The following is a 22,752-nucleotide window of genomic DNA, read 5'->3' as shown; positions in this document are numbered from 1 at the left end:
CCGGCTGTGTACGAAAACAGTAAGATTGCTGTCTTGAAACCCTAAAGGGAAGTCAATGTGCAGGAACCTTTCTGAAAACCAAAAAAAAAAAATATTTACTCTTAGATATTTGTGACACAGCTATTACTTCCCTTAGAATTCCAGTCATTTTTTAATATTACTGCTTCAATAATAATGATCCAATATAAAACAGGATCAACATTCTTTTAAAACTTTTTGTTTGCTGATTTGAACGTTTTTACGTCAGTGGAATATTAAATGCAGAACTTATTTTTGATATTTTGCTGTGGAATTTGTACTTCGAGTGGAGTATTTGATATCCACTGTTTAAAAGTCAATGAACTGTGTTGCTGATATGACTCATGAATTCCGAGTCATAGAAGTTCATAAAATGGAAGAAAGGACTTATTATAGACTCACACTCATCGTTTGGATCTTAGATGTAAAGCCAACATCTGGACAACACACGTGCCCTTTATTGGTCACAGCAGGAACCCGCATGGTGAATCTGACTTCCCGAGAAAACGAACAATGAAACAAAGATACACACAACAATTACAGCTGCTTTTTCATTTGTGTATGCACGAAGACCCCACATGACACTGTATCAGCACAATCTTGTGTGAGGGAGACAAAAGACAGAGGGAGGGATGTTGTTGTTTGTTTGCTTTGTGTGTCCAGTGTAAACCGGCCCAGCAGAGTCACACGCTTATGAGAGAGTAATTGGAGCACAGACGTTACATTTTAAGCACCCAAACAGTGTGGTACTGTAACTGTTAAACAGTTAAATGCCATCGCAATTGATACACATTTATTTGTAACTATGTAGCCGCAACTCCGGGTTTGATGCAACCAGAATGTATTTGATTGTTTCTAATAAATGCGTATGGAAAATCCCATAGATCTATATAAAGGCCTTTATATATGTCTATGGGAAATCTTTCCCGGAGGATTCCACGTCAGCCACTCGTAAACACAGATTCCGGATGTTGTGATTTCACAATAAAAGCTTATCGTTTGGACATGGTTCTATTTATTTGTATTCAGAGCTGTGGACTACAACACGAGTAGTATAAAAACATCCGAATAATAGTCGTGGTGTAGCATGCAGATGTAAAGGTGTATACCAACATGTGTAACCCGTCCGTGTTGTGCCCGAGAACCTAACTTTAATCATGCATTTATTGTGAATCAGCAACAGAGGGTCAACTGTGTGACGTTGAATTGTTTTGGCTGAATAGGATTTTTTTTGCCCGGAACCATGACAGACTTTTCAGTCTTTTGAGTCACGGTGAAATGGCAAAAAAGCACAGCTTTATTCTGAAATTCTTAGCCGGATGTTTTATTATTTTACGCCCAGAAACGTTAGGTTCAGTAGCACACTGGACTTAATTCACAGATATAAGTTAACGTTAAAGTTATGTAAACGCGACAGTTACCGTGTCTTTAATCACCACTTCCGCTTCCTTTTTTTTTTGTGGCTGAAACTTTTAGGCGTCGATCTGTGTGTTTGGTCGGTTGCTGTTGAGCTGCGCCGCTCGACATAAATCACATTCAACATGCTCCTCAACAAAGAGAGCGGGTCCGAGCTGCGGATCTACGGCTGCACCAGAGCAGCTTCCGCGGCGCTGTCCCACTGCGCCTGCATCGTCTTCACCGTGACCATCGCTCTTCTGTCTCGGCCGGGGACAAGTGAGTGTCCTGCTTCTCAAAACTCACACATGCTTCGTGGTGGCTCGTTGCTCGTTTGTCTGATCTGTTTGTTTGTTGGTTTTCAGGTTGGTTTTCCTGGCATCCTTTCTTCATGACACTGGGTGTAAGTTGAAAGTTTTCCTGCAAATATACATTTTTTTTAAAGTTGAAAATCAAGTTGAAACAGTTCGTCGTGAGGTGTTTGACACAAATCAATATGTTTACCTAGGGTTGCCACCCGTCCCTTAAAATACGGAATCGTCCCGTATTTGGGAATAAAATAGCGGGTTTGTCGTGTATTTTCCGAGTTGTCGTCAATGCAGCATCTCCCGTGCGAATAATCCCACCCGAAAGACTCGTCCTATCTTGGCCCTGATTGGGTAACACTCTCTGCCATCGTTGGTTCGATTGGCCGTGAACCTGAAACAAACCAATCAGTGTCCGAGGAGGGCGGGTCTCTTGGCGGAGTGTCGATTCGAAAGAATGGCGGAGGCAGCTCCTGATGCTGAGAAAGTCAGCAGCAAAAATATGTGAATATGTAAGAAATTGTGATGGTCATTCAGTCAAATAAACAATAATCATTATTATTATATACCATTAATTCATGCCCCCTCCCTCCCTATTTCCATTAGTTCTCCTTCTTCATGACAGAAGCCATACTCCTTTTCTCCCCCCGCGGCTCTCCCTTAAAAACGCTTCCACACAAGACGAAATCCCGCGCACACTGGATCCTGCAGTGCCTCTGCGTGACCTGTGCCATCCTGGGCCTGGCGGCCATCGTTTACAACAAGCACCTCAGCGGCAAGCCCCACTTCACCTCGTGGCACGGCCTGCTGGGCGTGATCGCCGTGTGCGCAGTGGCGCTGCAGTCTTTGGCGGCCGTGCCGCTGATCTACCACTCCCTGGCGAAGGGCTGGTCCCTGGCCAAGCTCAAACGCTACCACGCCACCACCGGGCTGGTCGCTTACCTGCTGGGCAGCGGCAGCCTGCTCCTCGGCCTCCGCTCGGCCTGGTTCACCGGGTCGGCGGGGGAGCACACCTGGTACCTGGCCGCGGCCTGCTGTGCCTTCAACGCCCTCGTCGTGATGAACCAGGTCAGCAGCGCGTACACGGCCAAGAAGCGGCTGCAGTCGTGACCCGGAAGGAGACGGCGTACTCAGCGCAGCGTGGATGCTGCACGCACGGTCGCTGGGATTTGGTCTATGAATGAATACTTCCAAAATGAACGACATCAGTCTTTGGTCTACTTGTATTGTTACGGCACTTAACGTGCCGGCCTAATTAAAATGGTGAACATCGTAAATATTCCTTGAAGGTAGTGAGCTGCTGGCGGACCATGACAACATTGCTCACCATTTCTGCCTAAAATGGATAAATTCAATAATTAAAATAAAGCGGTAATATGCAGTGTGAAGGGGACCATGATATTGGGGAGACATACTTTGCAGAAAGTACTTTTAAAATGGATCCCTTTTACTTAATATTTCCTGTCGCTCTGTGTATGTTGAATTTATTGTGAACCGTTCTATCTCAGGATCATCACTCTGCTGTTTGATTACTCATGTAGTCGGTTTAAGAGATGTTTATTCCAAAAGTTTGTAAATGATTCACAATGCAATAGAAGAGTGTTTTATTCTTAAAATAACATTGATACCACAAGTCATATTCTGCTTTGATCTACGCTGCATGTAGGAAATTCTTACTGAATCAGCCGTCAATGCGTCAAAGTGAACCAAACATTAAAAAAATGTAATTACAAAAAAGAATGTATTTGTCATTATAAATACATTTCAGACGCTTGCACTGAAATAAGGGAAACGACTGCCGATACGAAGTTATAAAACATTTAAAAAAAACAAATATTTAAATGTAACATAAAAATGGTTTCCAACAGATCAAAAAGACAAAACAAAAGTCAATATAATGTACTGAAAAGAAACCGTCACTTCCCAAAACACACCGATGACAGAAATGAAGCATCCAGAACGAGAAAGAGCCAATAGTAACAAAACGGGAACATTGGGAGCTAAATCTCACTTCATATGGGAACGGTCTGTTGTCTCAGGTTATCCAGTGTTTGTTTTTTTAACGGCTATTTTAACGACAAAGGAGAAGGGCTTTCCTACCTCTACGCACCCTGAGGTGTCCTCACAACACAGAAACACGAGGCTACAGACTACAGCAGAGCCCTCGACTCCCTAAAGCGCCGCAGACCCACAGAAGCTACTTGCATGCACTGCTTTCAAAGACGCAGCGGTGTGAAACGCTACCGCGTGGTGGCGCTGGGAGTTTGGTAAAAGGCCACCACACCCCCTGAACGGGTTTCAGTGAAATGTTCTAATCGTTTTTGATGGCTGGTGGCTACATTGACTGGACGTTTTTGGAAGTGCGTGCTGCACGAAGATGAAAGGATTCCTGGGGTTTTGGTAATAATTGTTCTCTGCGAGGTCCTGAAAAAGCACCCACAAGGAAATTAGGATCATCATCATCACAAATAAACCTGTAGGCTGTCGGCTGCAGGGACAATTCAGCCAAAAAGGTGAAATGAGCAGACAAGATAAAAAAGAAAAGAAAGAAATCGCTTCTGGCTTCTGCACTTGGTCATTTTCATCACAATGTGGAATCTGCCCATCGCGTTATGAGTTTCATGTCGACTTTAAATGCTCAGTAGTTCTTCCAACTGATCTGTTGAAAAGAAAACTCAAGACCTCTTTGTGTAATTTAAGGCTAAAAATGAAAGAACACAGTCTCAAACCTCTTTCCAGACCCTGTGTTGTCAAAGGCTAACATGAAAGTACATTCATTTTAGTTTTAAGGGGGGGAGGAAAAGGTAAATGATAAAGTTGAACATAAATTTGTTTCCCTCGCGTCAATGAGAGCACATTTATCACCATGATAGTCACCGAAATAGTAAACCATCTCCCTCCAAACAAAATCTACACACTGCACATTATTGACAATAAAAACAATAATGATGCTATTTACAAAGTACAACCTGTTCAGTTGCAGGATCACACGTATATCCTCTCCACAGGGGATGCTACAATGTCTATCAAATTTCTAAAGACTAAAAATACGTTTGGAAAGCCTAAAGATTCCAGCTGTTAAAGGAAAACCGTGAAAGGATTTTCTCTAAATATATACGGTCATTTGTGCATTTGGACAAATATCAACACCGCGTTCTGCAGCCAGCAGGGGGGTTATTTATTGAAGTATTGTTGCCTTCCAGTGTGCTGCAAAAGTGCGCAGCAGGTGAGCACTGCTGACATGTGACACGGAATGTCTGCTTTTCGTTTGCACTGGACCGTTTCGTAGCAATAAGTCATCGATCCAACAAGAAGCACTTCTCACTTCCATTTGAATTCGGGGGGGATACGACTAACAGCGCTGGGAGGCTTGAAGGTATCGCAGTGGATTCTGTGCTTAGAAAGCTCCCGAAAGAATCAGCTGGTCCCCAAACGACACCCGTCTGATGCCGCTGCTCGGACGCTCCGGCCGAACAACTCGGCCACGTTCAGCATGAGGATTCAGGTACAAGTTGATTCTCTCAGCAGCAGGTAGGTGTGTGTGTGTGTAGGTTAATGAGACACTTAATGAATGGGAACAGCGAGGCTGGAACACGGTCTTGTTGAAGACCATTCATTCAGTGAAGGTGAATTAAAGGTGATTGTTTAGTTCCTGAAAAGTTTTTATTATTGAATTGTTATTTTTATTTAGAAGAAGGTTGTATATTCTCACTTTCTTTCTTCCCGTCTCTACGTGGACTCCAGAATTTCACAATACATCTAAACACTAATCCACGGGTCATAAATTACGGTAGGTGCTGTAACATGATCCCTTTAGTTCATTTAATAAACGTGTAACCCTTCCCATCCCTAATTCATGTTTGCCATGATTGTGTGAAAGCGCCTCTCTACTGTCCCATCACCTCTATAACGTCGTCATCAGAACTGCTGCCGTTGTTCTCCGTGCTCTGATGCATGTCTGGCTGAGTCAGAGCCGCCCCCAACAGGCTGGAAGCTGGGTTGTTGAAATGGGAGAGGAAACCGGACGCAGTAGAGCTGGAGTTGGATGTGGGGAATCCCCCCGACCCAGAGAGGAGCGGGGCGGGGAACATCCTGGGCTCGGAGAGCAGCGACTGGCCGTAGTTCAGCGGGAAGCCAGACGGAAGCAGGCCGGCCATGTTGGGATTCATCAAGTACGGCGGCAGTGACCCCGACACCAGGGAGGAAGAAGTGGCCGCCGAGGTCGAACCCGACATGGAGACGGCGGGGGGAGCCGAGGAGAAAACGCTCGACAGCGACGACGAAGAGGGCGCGGGCGGGTGTCCGTTTCCTGTGGCGGGCGGCCTCAGCAGCTCCGAGCCTGCGGAGGGGAACATGGTCTGTAGGTCAGCCAGGGTCTGTCCGGGCGCCTGAAGGAACGACGAGCCGCCGCCGCCGCCCATCAGAAGCGGATGACCCATGTGACCAAGGTTCCCCAGGAGGGAGGACGAGGAGTTCAGACCGACGGGGGGGAAACTGAGGCCACCGGAGCCCGCGGACAGTCCCGGGAAACGCGCGGCGGCAGAAGAGCGTTTGCCCCCCAGCTGTGTGCTGCCCTGGCTTTCAGTACTCCTGCGCTTGCTGCCGCGCATCTCTAAGGCCGAGCCCAGGAGGTCTTCACTGAGCTGCCGGCTGTGGTTGCCGGTCCGATTGTTCTGCGAACTGCCTACGGTGCCGGCCGACATGTCCGGCACGGGGGACGGCGGGTCGTCCCCCGTGCCGCCGGCGGTGTTGGCGGCATCCCCTGTGGAGGAGGCGTAGCGGGTGAGCTCTCGGAGGATCTCGGAGCTTAAGGGAGAGGAGGGCTGCTGCTCCCCGTTGGGGGAATCCTGCTGTTGATCCACAGGCGACGAGCAGCCGTTACTGAGTGGGTGGATCAGGGATCCCTGGGTGTCTGTGGCGGAGGAAGAAACGCAGGCGTAAAATGTCAGGAGATAAAGAAAATAACTTTTTTTTTTTTTTTTAAAAAAGGTCAACCCTGGAAATGAGACGGTGGGGACAATGTCCATTAATGTACAAATGTTCTACAAAATAATGACTAACAGTATTCCTTTCAGTGTTTCCTCTTCTACGTCGGATTTAGCGTACTTAGTAGTTGGATGTTGAACATGTTACCGATGCCGCTTGCATTCAGGGATATTTAGGAAGCGGAAATATACAAAAAGGGTCGGGCGCTGATATCTATGGAATCATCAGCACCCCCCACGCCTCCTAAATGCCCGCTGCTCACATTTGTAAGGCAGGCTTTTTTCTAAAGCTTCCTTAAAGAAAGCTCCCTGAGGAGCAAAAGAAGACCTGTTGTTAGTTCTGACAACTTAAACCAACTGCACATGGAAAAGAATATCACCCTCAATGTTGTATGAGTTGTTTGGAATGGCTGTAATGCAAAACTACATAGCTGGGACCAAGATTAATAAATATGACTTTGTACCCCTTGAAGAAGCAGAACCCCCGACTGCTGGCCTACTGATCTTTCCAGATCGAATAGCAAAAATCCTTCCATCGTTTGTCCTAATGTAGGTACCTGTGGTGGAGAATACATCATGTGATGGATTTTAACTCAAAATGTTTCGTATGAAGAGAATTTACTGCGTTGTGGAGACTACCTTTCGATCCTCTTATAACATGGATGCTCTCTCCTGCACTAATTCGAGCTTGAACATCTGTTGTGCTGTTGGTTCCCGGGATTACAATATCTGCAGATCCACACAAAGCGGCAGGTGTTATCGTCTGGTCACTACATTTCACAAGAAACAATTCATTTTGCTTCTATCGAAAGATTGAACAGCTGATACTGAATGGAACATTTCAGTTTGTGCGGCTCATTCAATCATTCCAAACATTATCCATTACCAGTGGTGGTGACAATTCTCTGCACATAAACTCCAGCTTTCTGCAGAAAGTTGAGAGGCAGGCTGCCGACAGGACTCAGTGCAGCCATGCCGGCCTGGCGAGGCATCATGGGGATGGGGGTCGACTGGATGGGCCTGACGCTCGCCACCGGCTTGTGATCTGGCCGCACCGTCGGACGCCTGGAAATATCATGAAAGTCATAAAACGCTCGCGCACAAACATGCATAACAGTTCTGTCTCGTGGCACGAAAATGTATTAGAGACATAAACTCAAGTGGAGCTACGACCTCAAAAGAAAGCCACACTTTTATTGTTGGTTGCAGTTTGGACGCGTGTTTCTGCAAAGCACGCAGACCTGTGAGGCGTTTCTGTCCAGCAAGGCGTGAATTGACGTGCATTGCAGAATATCTGCTTGTTCGTTTGAGGTTTTAGCTGGCAAAACATCCGTGGACCACACACAGTTAGTTTACATTGAGAAGCACGCGGTGTAGAACCCACCAGCCACGTTGGTTGAATGCTGGTATGTTGGTGAGCGTCTGATCACTGGTTGGGTAATAAGGGGCGTACGATGGGCGCGAGTAAGGGACAGACGCTCGTTTCTCATCCTCATAGCTCTTCTTGGCGGCTCTCTTCTCTGCTTTGGTCAGTTTGGACTCCTTTCGATCCACCAATAGAGACTCGTGATGAAAAGGTTGCTATGGAGACAAAGGGAAATGACATTACAGATCAACGGTCAAGATTGGATTTGCCATGCGAAGGATGATCTTCGCCCAGTTCAGATAGAATATCTAAAACCTGACAATAACAACATAACAATAGAAATAGTACAGGACATCAGCTGAACATACTTATGGACTGACAAATCAGGATTTAAACCTCTTCAAATCCAACTGGAAACATTTCCATTTCCTTTGTGTTTTAAAAACAGATCGAGGGTCACTAATATTCCAAATCAAAATGGTATTTGGGGTGAAAATGGGTTTCTAATCTGCCACAGAACACTTGTGTTAAGACAATCTATCCAAAGTTTAAATAACTGAATTCTTCTTTTGGGGCCATAACTATTTCAAATCTAAATAGTGCAATTGGTGTATGAACTATACTAATTCTGTTCAATAGGCATTATCAAAGGAATGAAATAGATATATTATTTATATACATGTATATTAGAGGTGACTCCAATTGTTTTACATGGCATTGTTATTAACGCCCATCATGCAACTGTACCTTGGTGATGAGGTGTGGGTAAAGCTGACAAGCGTCGTACAACACGGTTTCAAATTCCTGCTTGGATTCCAGAGAAATTCTTTCGGGCTCCTCTTCTACAAAGTGCAGCAGCGAGTCCACTTCCTTACGAGTGAAGTTCAGCACTGGGTTCAAGTCATCGACCACTCGGTCTTTAAACAAACACACAGACACAACGGTTTAAAAGGTTGCAAATTCTAAAAGAAAAAAAGAGAGACTATGTATTTTTGTAAATCATAAAGTAGTTGCATATAGTATTTCTGTCAAAAGGCCCAATCCATGGAGGAAGTACAGTACAACATGGCATACACGCATACACATGACTTCATCTAGTCAAAACTCCAAATAAAAGTATGAATCTGCTCCATAGATACTGGTAGAAGAACTGTTTTTGGGGCATTTTGGACGTCCCTGTGGACCAACATGGTAGCGTAGAGTAGTAAGTCGCTTCAGTCTTGCTTCTCAGTCTTATTTCTGTTACTCCTGTGCCCCTCAGCAGCTAGTCCAGCCCTACATCTAAATCCTGGGCCTCCCAGCAAGTCTTGTTTAGTTAAGTCAGGCATAGAGAGGAATCACTATTAAATGAGTACTGTTTGAGAATAACAGTACCTCATTGAAAACCTATGGATGTGTTCAATGTGCTTTATACCTGCTCAAAAACAACTGAAAAGAGCATTTACGCATTACTTTTCAAATCGAGAATTGAAATAAAGTTAAGAAGTGAAAGTTTTAATTTGAACAGATAATGAATGCACTTGAAGAAGTAACAAGTAATACCTGGAACGCGTCTAGAGACCTTATCTACCCACCTACATGACAGAGAGCCCTAAACTTGTAACTGGAGAATAAAATGGATGGTGTAGATGTAACATGAAGGCAATGTCTTACATAAAGATCTTTCCCATATAAAAATCTCTTACCAGACATGCCCTGTTTGGAGACCTGTCTGTCATAAATCTTTTTCTCCAGGGTGAAATCACAGACGAGGCGGTAAATGTAGCAGGGTTTCCTCTGACCATAGCGGTACACCCGACAGACCGCCTGAGCATCATGACACGGGTTCCAGGAGGCATCAAACACGACGACGCGGTTGGCCCCGATCAGATTTACTCCCAAGCAGCCCGCTCTGAGAGGAACACAGGTAATTATTGGAAATCTTTTTGCCAGTGAAGACAAGAAGTGTGAAGAATTATTGGAAAGACAAAGGAAAGCAGCTACACATACCTTGTGGAAAGAAGGAAGACCCAAGTTTTGATGTTTTCTGGGTCATTAAACTGATTTATAAGTCGTTCTCTTTCTGAGGCAGAGGTACTCCCGTCCAGTCCTGTAGACAGACATGCATCATCTCTCTATACACTTCAACACCCCCGAGAGGGTCATGCCAAATAGTTAGCATATGCAAAACCGACGTTCTCCCTTCCCCGGGAGAGAAGAGAGAGAAGAGATTGGATGACTCACTGTAGTAATTGATATTGCGAATCCAGTTTGGGCTCTCGGTGTCAGAGGAGTCAGTCGGTATGGGTCTCTTTGATAAAAAGTTCTCAATCACCGACAGGCTGGACAAACTTTGACTTGTAGGTGAAGAGCAGAAACAGATAAGTGTAAGAAAGGTAGACTTTGGTATGAAAAAGTAAAACCTATGATGAAAAGAAAAATGAACTGAGAGAGACTGCAATGCTGTTGAGACTAGAAAGGTTACTATTAACCAGTCAAATGTCACAGTACATCTGCATCTACATTCATGACGACAAGCTGTTTAATTAAATGTCATAATTTAATATAATACTATTATTAATAATTTATTACAGACCTAGGAAGATTAAAATTTTTAAATTCCCAGTAGGTGAAACCCTCTGAAAAGCTCCACAAGTCTTAATAAGCTGAAAGGCAGAGTCAGTCTACCACTTTCTGAGCCACTTGATGGTGGATATGTGTTTGACACAATGGTTGTTGGACTTACCTAAAGACCAAAATCTTGTCCCTTCTTCTCACACTCTCATCAATCAAGTGGAAGAGCAGAATCATCTTGGCTGAGTTCTCCAGAAGTCCGGTTTGATAGTTTGACATGATGCCCTTTGCCTGTAACATATAATGTGGAGGTTGAATTCAAATGCTGTTGGTACAGCAGAAATACCCCCACTAAAAAAAAATTATATTTCAACATGCTCAATTTTACAAGCTTGAGGTTTGGAACAAAGTTCAGACAAAAAAAGGGATTCTTTTAGCTGTAAAACTGAGCCACTTCGCATGGACGATCACGACATACCCATTCATACGTGATGACTTGATTGGCTCTGTCCTGAGAGGTGTTGACTAGCGGCAGAGGGTTGTTGGCTTTGGTGTCGGCCACTTTGGCTTTTGGGCCTGGCCCAGCACAGCGGGGGTTACCAGCCGAAGTGATGTCATCGAGGTCCAGGTCCTGCTCGTTGGCATGATTCTCCTTCTGCAGGGCTTCATACAGGACGTCTGGATGATTCCAGATCTTGAGGGATCCGGGGGGTGGAGGAAGGGACAACTTACTTGCTAAAAAAATGGACCTGATTCATCAAATGCATGAAGTTTCTACTCGCCAAAAGGGAAAAAGCGCCTCACCTTGCAGCATACGCAGAAGGCTTTGAGTGGGTTTAGACCGAGCCAGCCAGTGTTCCCTGCTTCTCGAAAGCGTTTCATAAACTCTGTGTACAAGGCCCTCTGAATGGGAGAGAGCCGCACCAAGATCACATGCTCCTCCTTGGAGGGAAGCTGGTCTCTCAGCACATCATGACCTCGTCTGTAAGCCAGAAAAGCACCACATAGAATATTACCAGGTAACCACTAACCAGGCTACTATGCTTTTTTTCCCCCTCCATCAGATACGGTTTGTAAATCGGGCACAGAAAAGTTTACCTCTGGACGAAACCTTCCAGCAGGCTGTGCAGCACGTGGCTGCGGTAGCGCATCAAGCGGACATCGTGAGCAGTGCTGTCCACGCACTGCCCGTTCAGAATGGGCCGCTCAAACATGTTGCTGAATTCCTGACGTGTGCCTAAAAAGTCGGGCCTAACAAAGTCCACCATGCACCAGTATTCAATGAGGTTGTTCTGTAATGGGTAACCGGTCAGGACTACTCTGCGCCGGGAGCGGATGTTCTTCAGAGCCTGCGATGTGCTGGCGTGGTAGTTTTTAATGCGATGACCTTCGTCACATATCACCACATCTGGGCCGGGCCGCGCTATGGCCCTCTCAATAACTGAAAGGACAAAGAGTCAAAGGGGAAGATTGAGAAAAGGGGTCAGTGAATAAAAATGACACTTTTTTTAATTTTAATTTCCAAATGGCACATAGAGGTTGGTTAGGCCACTGCCTCCCTTATGCTAATGACTTTTGCGGACCTTTCATTAGTTCCTGCTGTCGATCTTCTTCATCCAGATCAATGATGATTGGTCCTGCTTGCTTCTTTGATTTCCTCTTCTTGCCCATCACAAAGCTCTTTTTCATGGACAGCAAACGGTACATCTCGTAGCCCATCAGCAGCACGCCTCCATCTCTGGACCACTCCTCCACAACTTTGGCCCTGGCTAGCGTCGATCTGCCGGACAAAAAAAATGAGAATCAACAGCTTAAATGTTTGAAAATCAAGGCTTATTCTTGCACAGGACACTGCGTGTTACATACTTGTGCTCATCGTTGAGAATGTGAACTTTGAAATTGCGGCCTGTGACGAGTGCAGGGTCAGTGTCAGGGGAAAGGGCTTCTTGTGGTGGGAGCCAGAGGTTAAACTCAGTCAGCCAATTCTGGAGTGTGTTCACCTTGATGAAGGAAAAAAAGAAAGAATTTAATTTAAATCAAAATAAGATGTTTAGTCTACATTTTTCTTTTAGCACTGTGCACACTTGTATTACTCACAGGAACAACAACCAGCACAGTGTGAGCCTCAGTATTCCTCAGCAGGATGTCAGTGAAGGAAATGACCTGCAGGGTCTTCCCCAGCCCCATGCTGTGAGCAAGGATGCAGCCAAAGCCACTGCTGGTCTTATACCGCTCCAGGGACTCAATGAGGTTATCGTACAGAAAACGAATTCCACCGACCTTAAACGTGAGGAGACAAAAGTTTGAGGTTACAAGAGTTGGACTGAGGGTTTTATGCTGTTTTGAGAAAGAACAAGATTGTGGGAATACCTGGTGAGGCTTGACTGCCTTGGCCAGCTGTGGAGCAAGGTAAATGTCTTTCTCCTCTGCAGGGTGACTAATATTAACTAGCACTTGACCCTGGGCATCGGGCAGGTTCATAGCATCATTGATATGTGCGCCGCTGCTCTCCTCTGAGGCGGCGGTGCCATCAGCATCCTCATCGGCCGACTCGCTGCTTATCTGCAGGGCGTCCTCGTCCCCAGAACTAAGCTCAATTATATCTACGTCATCACAGGAGAACGGAAGAACCTTGTAAACTCACTCGTAGAAAAAAATGATCATAGCTTCACATTGGCCACAGAAATATTACCATCTCTAACAGCAAGTGCAGGCAGCGTGGGGTCCACCGTTTCCTCTTCATCACCGCTGCTGTCCAGACAGATCACATCCTGCTTTCCCAGGAGACCAGGGATCAAGTGAGACACTTCTCCCAAAAGGGAAGCAGTGTCGGCTGTTTGGAAGCAATGGGAAGATATTAGGATGTAAAGCATCCAAACGAAATGTCAAGCTTGGATATGGCTGGAAACGTAAAGCTTCCACAGAAAAAAGTTGCGGGACATTCACCTAGCTGAGAGTCAGCGAGAGTTGAGGCTGCTGTAGGGAAGTCCTTCCTCTGCTGCTCGAGACGCTTTCTCCTTTCCATCTCCTCCTGTTGGGCAGTCTTGGTCCCGGTCTCCAGCTGATCCTCTTTCAGCAGCTTTCTGTAAGCATGAAGAAAAGTTCAGTTGAACATACATTTAGCAATGTACAGTACTAAAATATCAAACTGATAACGTACCTAATGTTCTTCCTCATGTGTGTAGGTTTAGACGTCTTGGAAGAGTTGGACCCTTTTGAAGACTTCGATTTGGTGGATTTAGAGCTTTTATGCTTCTTTGTTTTGATGGAAGGAGTCTTGCTCTGGCTTGAGTTTTCTGGGCTGGTCGGAGGCTGAGAACGAGAGGCCGGTCTGGAGGGAGCCCTCGATGATGGGCGGGACGTCGGCTGAGATGGAGGCTCTGGGGACGCCTCTCCTGAGGTTGTTGAAGTGGAGTCCCCGCCATCCTGAGCAGTTTCTGTCCTGCTCTCTGCACTCCCAGGTCGTTCTTGAGAGACAACAGACAGTAGATGTCTTCAAAGATTCCTTTTCTTTCTTTACAATGATCTGTGAATGCATTTGAATGCTTAGAGAGGCCCAAGAGAGTTGACTTGTTACTCACCAACACTGTCATCTTCATCGTCACCGTCATTTTCGTCTTCATCTTCATCTTCCTCCATGTCGCCGTCGTTCTCCTCCTCCTCCTCATTTTCCGAATACTCCTCTTCACTGTTAAGGCTGGGCTCCAGGTCACTTTCTGAAACGGCCTTTTCAGACATGGTGTCTTACAAGGCTCTCAGAGTATTACCTGCACATCTTCATCAGGAGCCCTGGAATAATAATACACACCATCTTAACATTTTGGATGTAAACAGTCATTTAGAAGAGTAGAAGAGTAGAAGAGTAGTAGAATAGTTGTAGCAGCTTTGATCCATTATGAAGTTGACAATGACTATTAATTGCTAGATGGACAGAAACACATTTTGATTCATAAAGACACTTGAAATCTGAAATCAACCAATTGATCTGTGACCCGACAAAAGTATTTTATTCTTAGAACTTAAACATGTCAGATACATTACCTGACCGGGCTCGGCCATTGGATGGTAAGGAGCAAAAAGTCCCTTTCATAATGAACTGGTATTCACCATTGATGTTAAACAACTAGAGTCATAGAACTCATTTATTCAGCTATTATTATTATTATTATTATTATTATGTAATGTAATTACCATCATTTTGAAAAAGAAATGAGAGTTTTCCGCCCTGAAGTCTGACAGCAAAACAATCTAGCAAGGTAGTCTGGATTGTGGTCAATCCAAATTATTCTATTTGTAAGGCTCCTGCAGCCCTCATACAGTGTTTACATTTGTAGACCGTTAATACTGAATGTCAGTCTTCCGAGTCTATTAAAGAGAACTAATTAGCAATGCAATGTTAAATATGACGTGACACAAATGCTGATCAGCCGTGGATAGAGACAGCTAGCAAGTAGCATGAAGCTATTTCTGCAGCAAATTTCTTTTATAATGTTATTGTTAATTAAAGTTAACGTCATAGACGTGTCGTTTCGTTGGCTCAATGGGCTTCCTACGTGAATGCACATCAATGCTCATTTTTCTCAGGTTAACTGATGCTAGCTAATTAAACAACAATGAACCCATATCACAACGTTACTATTACCGCGTAACTGCATACTGTCCTTTGGTGGCAGCAAAACCGGGTAGATGGTTAGATCTTGTGCTCAAAGAAAAGCAGCTTTACTTGCCGCACCGACTTTTTTATGGGCTGTCGTAACAAGATAACAATCGCATATTTTTACATGTTAACTGTAACGTTCACGTAGCTAAAGCTAGCCTAAATTACATCAAGGCTAACACTGTCGGTCGCGCCGGTTAAATTCATATATCCGGCTGTTTTTGCATCTTACCTCGTATGCAGCTTGGCTGTACTGTATTCCTCAAGAAACCTCGCTGTGCAAACAACAACTGCCCAATCGATTCGCCCAATACGTTAACTGTGTAAACTGGACTGATAAACGTTGCTAATGTCCAATTTTTCCAGTGTAACAGGTAATACCTTCCCGATACAAGTGGCTCCGAGTGAGGTTCCGGGACAGAAAATGCCCGTTTACGAAGGAAATAGAATAAACATGTTTTTAAAATGTGTACATCACGTAAAGTCCGAATTAAGTACAATGTGTATTATAGTTAATAATCTCTTCCCAGTCAGTGTTGTGTTTAATCATAGAACCTTGCATTCACACACAACATAACACGAAAAAAATACCATTTCGAATATCATATTGCACATTGCATGCCCATTATGTTAATGTAAATATTGGATACCACTTAATGTATTTATTTGTCTCGCACTACATGGCAAGTGTAAAATACAGTGGAGCTTATTAGGCCGTGTGTGAAAAATAATGATATTAGAAATTGTATTTCACTTTCGCCATCATTTAGATCCTGGGTTATTTATTTACATACATGCTGCCACCATTAATGCAAAACTGGTTCACCTAATAAATACAACCACGAATGAATTGATCGACTGACGCGTTGATAGTTCGACGAACCGGAAGTTGAGGAGAGGACGTGTTTTTGCGACCCCCTCCTGTCGTTTCTTGATGACGTAGTTTGTAGGCGGCCAATTCTCTCTATTGTGTTTATCTTGAGCTCTCTTCAGTTATTTCGCGAATGGATACAGCTTTATCGTTTGAGATTATTAGACCTCTTCCGAACATGGACTGGAACACAACTTAAAGATTAGTCAGCTTTGCTCAAATGTGAAAATGAACAAAGGGTGGCTAGAGCTCGAGAGTGATCCAGGTAAGACGATTCGTCAAACAACCTAACGTTAGCTAACGTTAACCAACGCTAGCTTCCAACACACAGCCAGATGGACACTTTAGGTTTCTAAGCAGCTCAACTTATGCGTATGAAATCAACTTAAATGCAATCCAAGAACGAAAAACGGCCGTGTGTATGACAAGTTGATGGAGCGTGTAACGAAATATGAAGAGGACTCGTTACTGTCAAGATAATAACGTCAAACTGGTCGTTTGTTGTTTTTTGTGGTAAATTATATGTTATTAAACAATAAATAAAATCTTTGATGATTGTAGGACTCTTCACTTTGCTGGTTGAAGATTTTGGTGAGTAGCTGTGGCACTTTTACTACAGTTAATTCCTGTCTTGGTGTTAATAAAGCCAATTAATGTGTAGTATGTGTGTTCTGTAGGTATCAAAGGTGTTCAAGTAGAGGAAATCTATGATCTTCAAAGCAAATGCCAAAGGTATGGTATGTGTACACCCTGCAAGTCTGTGGTACAATAATCCTGAGTAAATCAATAAATAATTCTCTCCAGATAGGACAAGAGTTGCCATCAAATCTCATATCCAATTTTTTTTCTTACACCTTTTTGGACGGTGCAAAATCAACTTGTAAATCAACAGTGTTTGGCATGATTTTCTTTTTTAGCCCCGTCTATGGCTTCATCTTCTTGTTCAAGTGGATTGAAGAACGTCGCTCACGGAGGAAAGTCAACACTTTGATGGATGAGACTTCTGTCATTGACGAGGAAATTGTAAATGATATGTTCTTTGCTCATCAGGTAAGTGTTCATGTGATTATAGACCTTTAATTAAATGTCAAGTTATTAAAATCTTTGATGTGACATTAAATAATTTTATTATTGAGCAAGTGTTTAAAGTTATACAATATTTAGCCAATTCGTTATGCGATACAATGTTCTTTTTTGTCACTTTTGCAGTAATACTGTCAATAGAATGCCCCGCAACCAAATTTTATTCATAGTCAATAATCTTAAACGGCCATTTAACATCACATTAGCTACGTATTGTTTTAGTAGTTAAGTCATTTTTGAAAATTATTGTGACTATTAGCCATAAGTATTAAATTAAAATTGTATGAAATTGTGAAAAGCAATCAAATTATGGTGTGTTTCATGTTTCACATAATATGTATTGTAAAATGTGTACATTAAGGTCTAAAATTTTATAAAATAATCCTCCAAAAAAAAAAAAAGATCCACAAATCAAAATATTCATCATTAATGAAAGGACTGACAGTACCGTTACATTTTAGCATATATGAAACTTGTATTTATGCTGTCATTTTTCCATCTAGCTTATACCAAATTCATGTGCAACCCACGCTTTGTTGAGTGTGCTTCTGAACTGCAGCGGCGTTGAACTCGGCACCACCCTTAGTCGCATGAAGGCTTTCACAAAAGGTTTCAGTCCAGAGGTAAGCTGTTTATCACAGTCACTCATGTATTTGTAATATGTTAAGTGTAATTTTAATGGTGTGCTTTATACTTCCATTTATCATTTGAAAATCATTTCTCAGACTTGTTTTCCCTACAGTCAAAGAACTCATAGGAAGTTAATAAACAAATCGGTTTCTGGGGGGAAATAGATAATGTAAATCAGAACCTATATTTCACAAACACATTATATATATATATAAACAAAAGCCAATGGTCAACAACAGTAAATATCCCTCAAGAGCATTTTCAATTAGTTTTTGTCAGTAAATTTATAGTCTCACTTTTTCTTTTTCTCTGCATTAAATCTCTCTCCCTCCGGCGCACCTGCTGTCATTTTACATTTCTAATGTATTTTTCAGAGTAAGGGTTACGCAATAGGAAATGCCCCAGAGCTTGCCAGAGCACATAACAGCCACGCCAGGTAGGTTACAGTCAGCTGTTCCTTTTTAACAATTTTTACATGCCTCTGTGAAAAAACCCCTGATGTGATTGGTCTATCACACTGTGAGAGATGTTCGGCTTTGTGCATTCGTGAGTTTCTTAAGCTCTCTTTCCGTGTTTCTATGGAGACCGGAGCCCAGGCATCTGCCGGAGAAGCAAAATGGGATCAGTGCAGTGCGGACTATGGAGGCCTTTCACTTTGTGAGCTATGTGCCCATTAAAGACCGCCTCTTTGAGCTCGATGGACTGAAGGCGTACCCCATTGATCACGGTACGAGTACACAATGAAAAACAATTTAATCCCTGTTCTTTTCACACTGATTTTGGTTGGCATATTGAATGGAGTTTACATTTGGTATTTCCTATGATTGTTATTAGCCGCTTTTATGTGGTCCGAAATCAGTTCCTGATATGGGATTCCTTGTTATGGCACATTTACTATGAAGCGCATTAATGAATTAATAAAGCATAACATCCATCCATCGTCAAACCGCTTATCCTGCACACAGGGTCGCGGGATGAAGCGTAACAGTTTTCTCTATTTCAGGGCCTTGGGGTGAGGAGGAGGAATGGACCGACAAAGCTCGGCGAGTTATCATGGAGAGGATTGGGCTGGCCACTGCCGGGTGAGTCCGGAGCTGGTGAGCTCAAGCAGCAATAGTGTGTCTCCTTCTTCTTCTTCTTCTCACGCTGTGGCTATGCACGCTGTGGCTATGCTCGTTTTCAGGGAGCCGTACCATGACATTCGCTTCAACCTCATGGCAGTAGTGCCCGACCGCAGGATGAAGTACGAGTCCAAACTTGAAATTCTAAAAAGAAATCGACAGACTGTTCTGGAAGGTCTACAGAAGGTCAGGAACTACTATAAATGCCTTCTCCCGAAATAGAATACACATATATGAATTGTTATGACCTTTGCTTCGGCATTTCATAGTTAACAGTTTTTTTGATTTCCTAACTGTTTGTGCTGAGCCTTTTTTTCAATAAAAATAATATAAGATAATGTGATCAGGACAATGTTTAGTTAAACCTACTGGCATCGTTGAATATCTTTTGTATGTTGTCACACTTCAGATGATCCGGCTCACTCAGCCCGAACTTGTCCAGGACAAGAAGCAGCAGGAGTCTTCCTCCCCCGATGATAACTCCCCTGCGATCAAGAAAGAGGCCAATGCGGAGCCAGTTACAACCCAAGGGGCTGATCAGGGTACTTAAGTCGGCGTTATTTCCCCAGTCTTTGCTAAAATACATCTTGTAAACATTCTACTGAAATAAACCGACTCTTAATATTAAATTCAGTGGATGAGTCGGGAGATCAGTCTAAGAATGCCGCCAGGCCCTCAGGAAAGGTTACGGGCAAACCACCGGTGCCCCCAGGAGGAGGTTCCCAGCAAATCAGCAGCCCCAATGCCGGCGTTCAGCGGCTGCCTGCCTTCCTGGACAACCACAACTATGCCAAGTCTCCAATGCAGGTAACGGCAGAAATAAAGGACCTGGCTTAGAATAAGGTTTTCGGGTTGTATTTAGTATATTCTGTTTGTTCATCAATTTTGGCTCTAAGAAATCTTTGTTTTGCGTCTATCGTTATATTTTACGACGGGCAAACCTGCTGCGGATAAAAGGTTCTGTAGTTTTACTGACGAACATCTGATTAACAGGAAGAGGAGGATCTTGCTGCTGCAGTTGGACGTTCGCGTGCGGCAGGGCTGCCCAAAGCGCAATACTCTGACGACGAAGACGATTACGAGGATGAGGAGGAGGAAGTAACTGGTTCTGCAAGCACATCCAGCAGGTTAGCATCGTAATATGTGTATATAGGTACAACTTCTCTCTTTGTTCAGGACCTGACCGAAGGAACGTAAAGCGATTTGCTTTTGACTTTCAACTTGTTGTCGTTTAGGTTTAGACGGAAGGCCAGTCTGCGATCGCGCCCAGTACGGGCAGTCACTGGAATGGAGAGCCAGATCGCCCTCACTGTGTTGGCTGAGAAACTGAAAAAAGAAGCCCAGAAGAAAGATGCCCTTAACACACCCCTTTCTGTACGCACAGAAGGGCGCACAGGAGGCATTTGCATCACATCTGCCTCACAGCCTTCCCCCACACCCAGCAACGAAAGCACCGACACGGCCTCCGAGATTGGCAGCGCCTTCAACTCCCCTCTACGCTCACCCGCACGCTCCCAGGCCGCCACTCGCCCGTCCAGTCCCGTTGCATCCCATCTGTCTCGTGTGCTGTTTGGAGAAGATGAGATGCTCAGGCTAGACTCCAGACACAACCGTGCCGTTAGAGAACTGGGTCCTTCTGTCAGTGCAGCCTTGTTGCACCTGCAGGAGGATGGAATCATCTTTGCTCTCCCCCCATCTGGTGAGTACAAGTGGTCGTTAGTCTGTGTTGTTCACACATTTTTTTTTAAATTTGCATGTTTGTCTTTTACTTGACAGTCAAAGCCTTTTAATCATCATAGAAAATGTACAGCCACTGACATTAGACCACATTTATGAATTGATTTTCTGGCCCCTTTCGATAGATTGATACTTTATCTCTTCTCCATGCGGTAGATTTGGCAGCTGATGGCTCAAAGCGACCTTGCTCTCTGGAGGAGATAAAAGACGAAAAGGCAAACCTTTCAGCAGCGGAGAAGGAAGGCGTGAACGAGGGAGACGAGGGGCCGTCTGTGGAGAGGATAAAAGAGGAGCGCAATGAGGGCGCAGAGGTGAAGCCTAGCAAGGAAAAGCCCACCGCTACGGCAGACAGCAAGCCCCCTGGGGATAAGTACTCTCCCAAAGTAAGTCCAAGGATTTTCTCCCGTTCTAATGAACTGTAGTATGTGGCTCGCTATTTTTTTTTTGTATCAGTCTGCCAGATTGTGAACAACAAACACCACGAGCGGTTAATCTTATTCCTCTTTTGCAGGAGCTGCTTGCACTGCTTAAGTGTGTGGAGGCCGACATTGCCAATTATGAGGTGTATCTCAAGGAGGAAGTAGAAAAGAGAAAGAAATACAAAGTAGGTTTTGTTTACCTGGAACCAATGCAATTTTGGTGAGCGAAACGTTGTTTTTGTTGGCTTTTGATAAACAATTTGTTATCATGGATTTGATCAGATTGATGATCAGAGGAGGACCCATAATTACGACGAGTTCATCTGCACCTTCATATCTATGCTGGCCCAAGAAGGTAAATCTCATCCTCGTGAGGATTTCTCTTCTCCTGACTGTATCCCATTACCCTTTCCATTAAAAATCCTTTTAAAGTTCAAATTAAATTCCTGATGAATCATTCATATTGATGGATAATGTTGTAAGACTCTTTTAGGGGGACTGTTTCCCTCTTTTCCGGCTCAGCACATAAAATACAACAGACATGACATCACCATATGCACGGACATGTCACTCCTAAAAAGAAGACGTTAAAGACAAAAAATATAGCATTTGAATGACCACACATTTGCAAAGTCCTAATTACATGCTAAAATCGATTTGTTTTTTGTTGTTGTTATAATTTCTCTTTGCTCTGACTTTGTATCTTCTTCAGGTATGTTGGCCAGCCTTGTGGAACAAAACATTTCTGTGCGTCGTCGTCAGGGAGTGAGCATCGGCCGCTTGCACAAACAGAGGAAGCCTGATCGCAGGAAACGCTCCCGGCCGTATAAAGCCAAGCGGCAGTAACGTCAAACAATCACAACTTCTGTAAGAAACCGAGCAATCACCACAGGGAAAGATTTAATTCAATCAATCCTGAACCTCTCTCATAATGTCAGTCTAGGGTTGTATTTTAGTCTGAGTCTCCTCTCCTTTATGAGATCAACCATGTGCTTTGTTAGTTATTCTCATTTATGTAAATATGTATCACCATTTTATTCTCAATGTACATTTTCTTTCTTGTATCACTGCTATGACTGTTTGTAAATATGAAAAAAGACGTGTGCCCAATGTTGGGTTGAATATATTTTCCTCTGGGAAAGTATTCATTATTATCAACAGAGGTCCTTTACAGTTGTATGGTCAGTTTACTACGTCACTGAATATTCAATTTGGTAACAATTAGTCGATATTTCCTCAACTGCATCCCTGTGTTTTAATGGTGCCAATGAAGTATTGAGTGTTCTGACAAAAGAAGACCATCTGTTTTATTCCTCCCATAGCATTTCCGTTATAATCTGTTCAGTTTTCAATTTGTAACATGCAACAGCATCTTTTAATCGAATTCTTGAATGTTTTTTTCAACAATAGGTCACTCTGGCAAATAAAAAACAGTCTTATTTTTGTACTTGAAATAGATCCAAGTAATTGCATATTGGTTGGATGTGGGATCTTGTATGTTTTTGTACATATGTAACTGTTGATTGGCTGATTGGCCTGTGCACTGAGTTCAGTTGTTCTGTGTGCTTGCCAATTCATACTACAATAAACTCAATAAAATGTCTTGCTATAA

At 43.6% G+C, this 22,752-nt stretch overlaps 3 protein-coding genes and 1 long non-coding RNA gene across 5 annotated transcripts in view; 2 read left to right on the top strand and 2 right to left on the bottom strand.

The window, feature by feature from the left end:
• The window catches only part of cyb561d2 (cytochrome b561 family, member D2), a 4,399-nt gene extending 944 nt beyond the window's left edge, over positions 1-3,455 (top strand). The window contains exons 2-4 of the mRNA XM_040205084.2: positions 1,495-1,692; positions 1,779-1,816; positions 2,325-3,455. Coding sequence (XP_040061018.2) covers positions 1,560-1,692; positions 1,779-1,816; positions 2,325-2,828 — 675 coding nt within the window. The 5' untranslated portion in view covers positions 1,495-1,559 and the 3' untranslated portion in view covers positions 2,829-3,455. The remainder of the gene's footprint in view (positions 1-1,494; positions 1,693-1,778; positions 1,817-2,324) is intronic.
• Positions 429-2,190, bottom strand: LOC120835829 (uncharacterized). The gene is made up of 2 exons (XR_005714620.2): positions 1,918-2,190; positions 429-1,833 (listed from the first exon to the last, which is right to left on the bottom strand). It is a non-coding gene; the product is annotated as an uncharacterized LOC120835829 (long non-coding RNA).
• On the bottom strand, positions 3,308-16,204 carry rad54l2 (RAD54 like 2). Of its 2 annotated transcripts, XM_040205044.2 has the most exons (22): positions 15,512-16,204; positions 14,204-14,411; positions 13,783-14,089; positions 13,569-13,705; positions 13,315-13,455; positions 12,993-13,225; positions 12,720-12,902; positions 12,489-12,622; positions 12,206-12,402; positions 11,721-12,063; positions 11,427-11,604; positions 11,101-11,316; positions 10,795-10,913; positions 10,293-10,405; positions 10,059-10,158; positions 9,755-9,960; positions 8,817-8,986; positions 8,088-8,284; positions 7,590-7,768; positions 7,343-7,432; positions 7,168-7,260; positions 3,308-6,630 (listed from the first exon to the last, which is right to left on the bottom strand). In XM_040205044.2, the coding sequence occupies exons 2-22, from the start codon at positions 14,358-14,360 to the stop codon at positions 5,606-5,608; spliced, it is 4,518 nt and encodes a 1,505-aa protein (XP_040060978.2). In that variant the 5' UTR covers positions 14,361-14,411; positions 15,512-16,204; the 3' UTR covers positions 3,308-5,605. The 2 variants fall into 2 exon arrangements, with proteins under 2 accessions (XP_040060978.2, XP_040060979.2); XM_040205045.2 differs by lacking the exons at positions 7,168-7,260; positions 7,343-7,432.
• On the top strand, positions 16,105-22,752 carry bap1 (BRCA1 associated deubiquitinase 1). Its single transcript, XM_040205062.2, has 17 exons — positions 16,105-16,415; positions 16,712-16,741; positions 16,828-16,882; positions 17,068-17,200; positions 17,737-17,856; positions 18,238-18,299; positions 18,448-18,590; positions 18,867-18,945; positions 19,047-19,170; positions 19,394-19,526; positions 19,619-19,791; positions 19,978-20,111; positions 20,220-20,683; positions 20,878-21,104; positions 21,233-21,325; positions 21,423-21,495; positions 21,853-22,752. The coding sequence occupies exons 1-17, from the start codon at positions 16,379-16,381 to the stop codon at positions 21,984-21,986; spliced, it is 2,214 nt and encodes a 737-aa protein (XP_040060996.1). The 5' UTR covers positions 16,105-16,378; the 3' UTR covers positions 21,987-22,752.

The sequence above is a fragment of the Gasterosteus aculeatus genome, chromosome 17 (assembly GCF_964276395.1).
Source record: "Gasterosteus aculeatus chromosome 17, fGasAcu3.hap1.1, whole genome shotgun sequence".
NCBI lineage: Eukaryota > Metazoa > Chordata > Actinopteri > Perciformes > Gasterosteidae > Gasterosteus > Gasterosteus aculeatus.
This window is presented reverse-complemented; position numbering and strand designations above follow the sequence as displayed.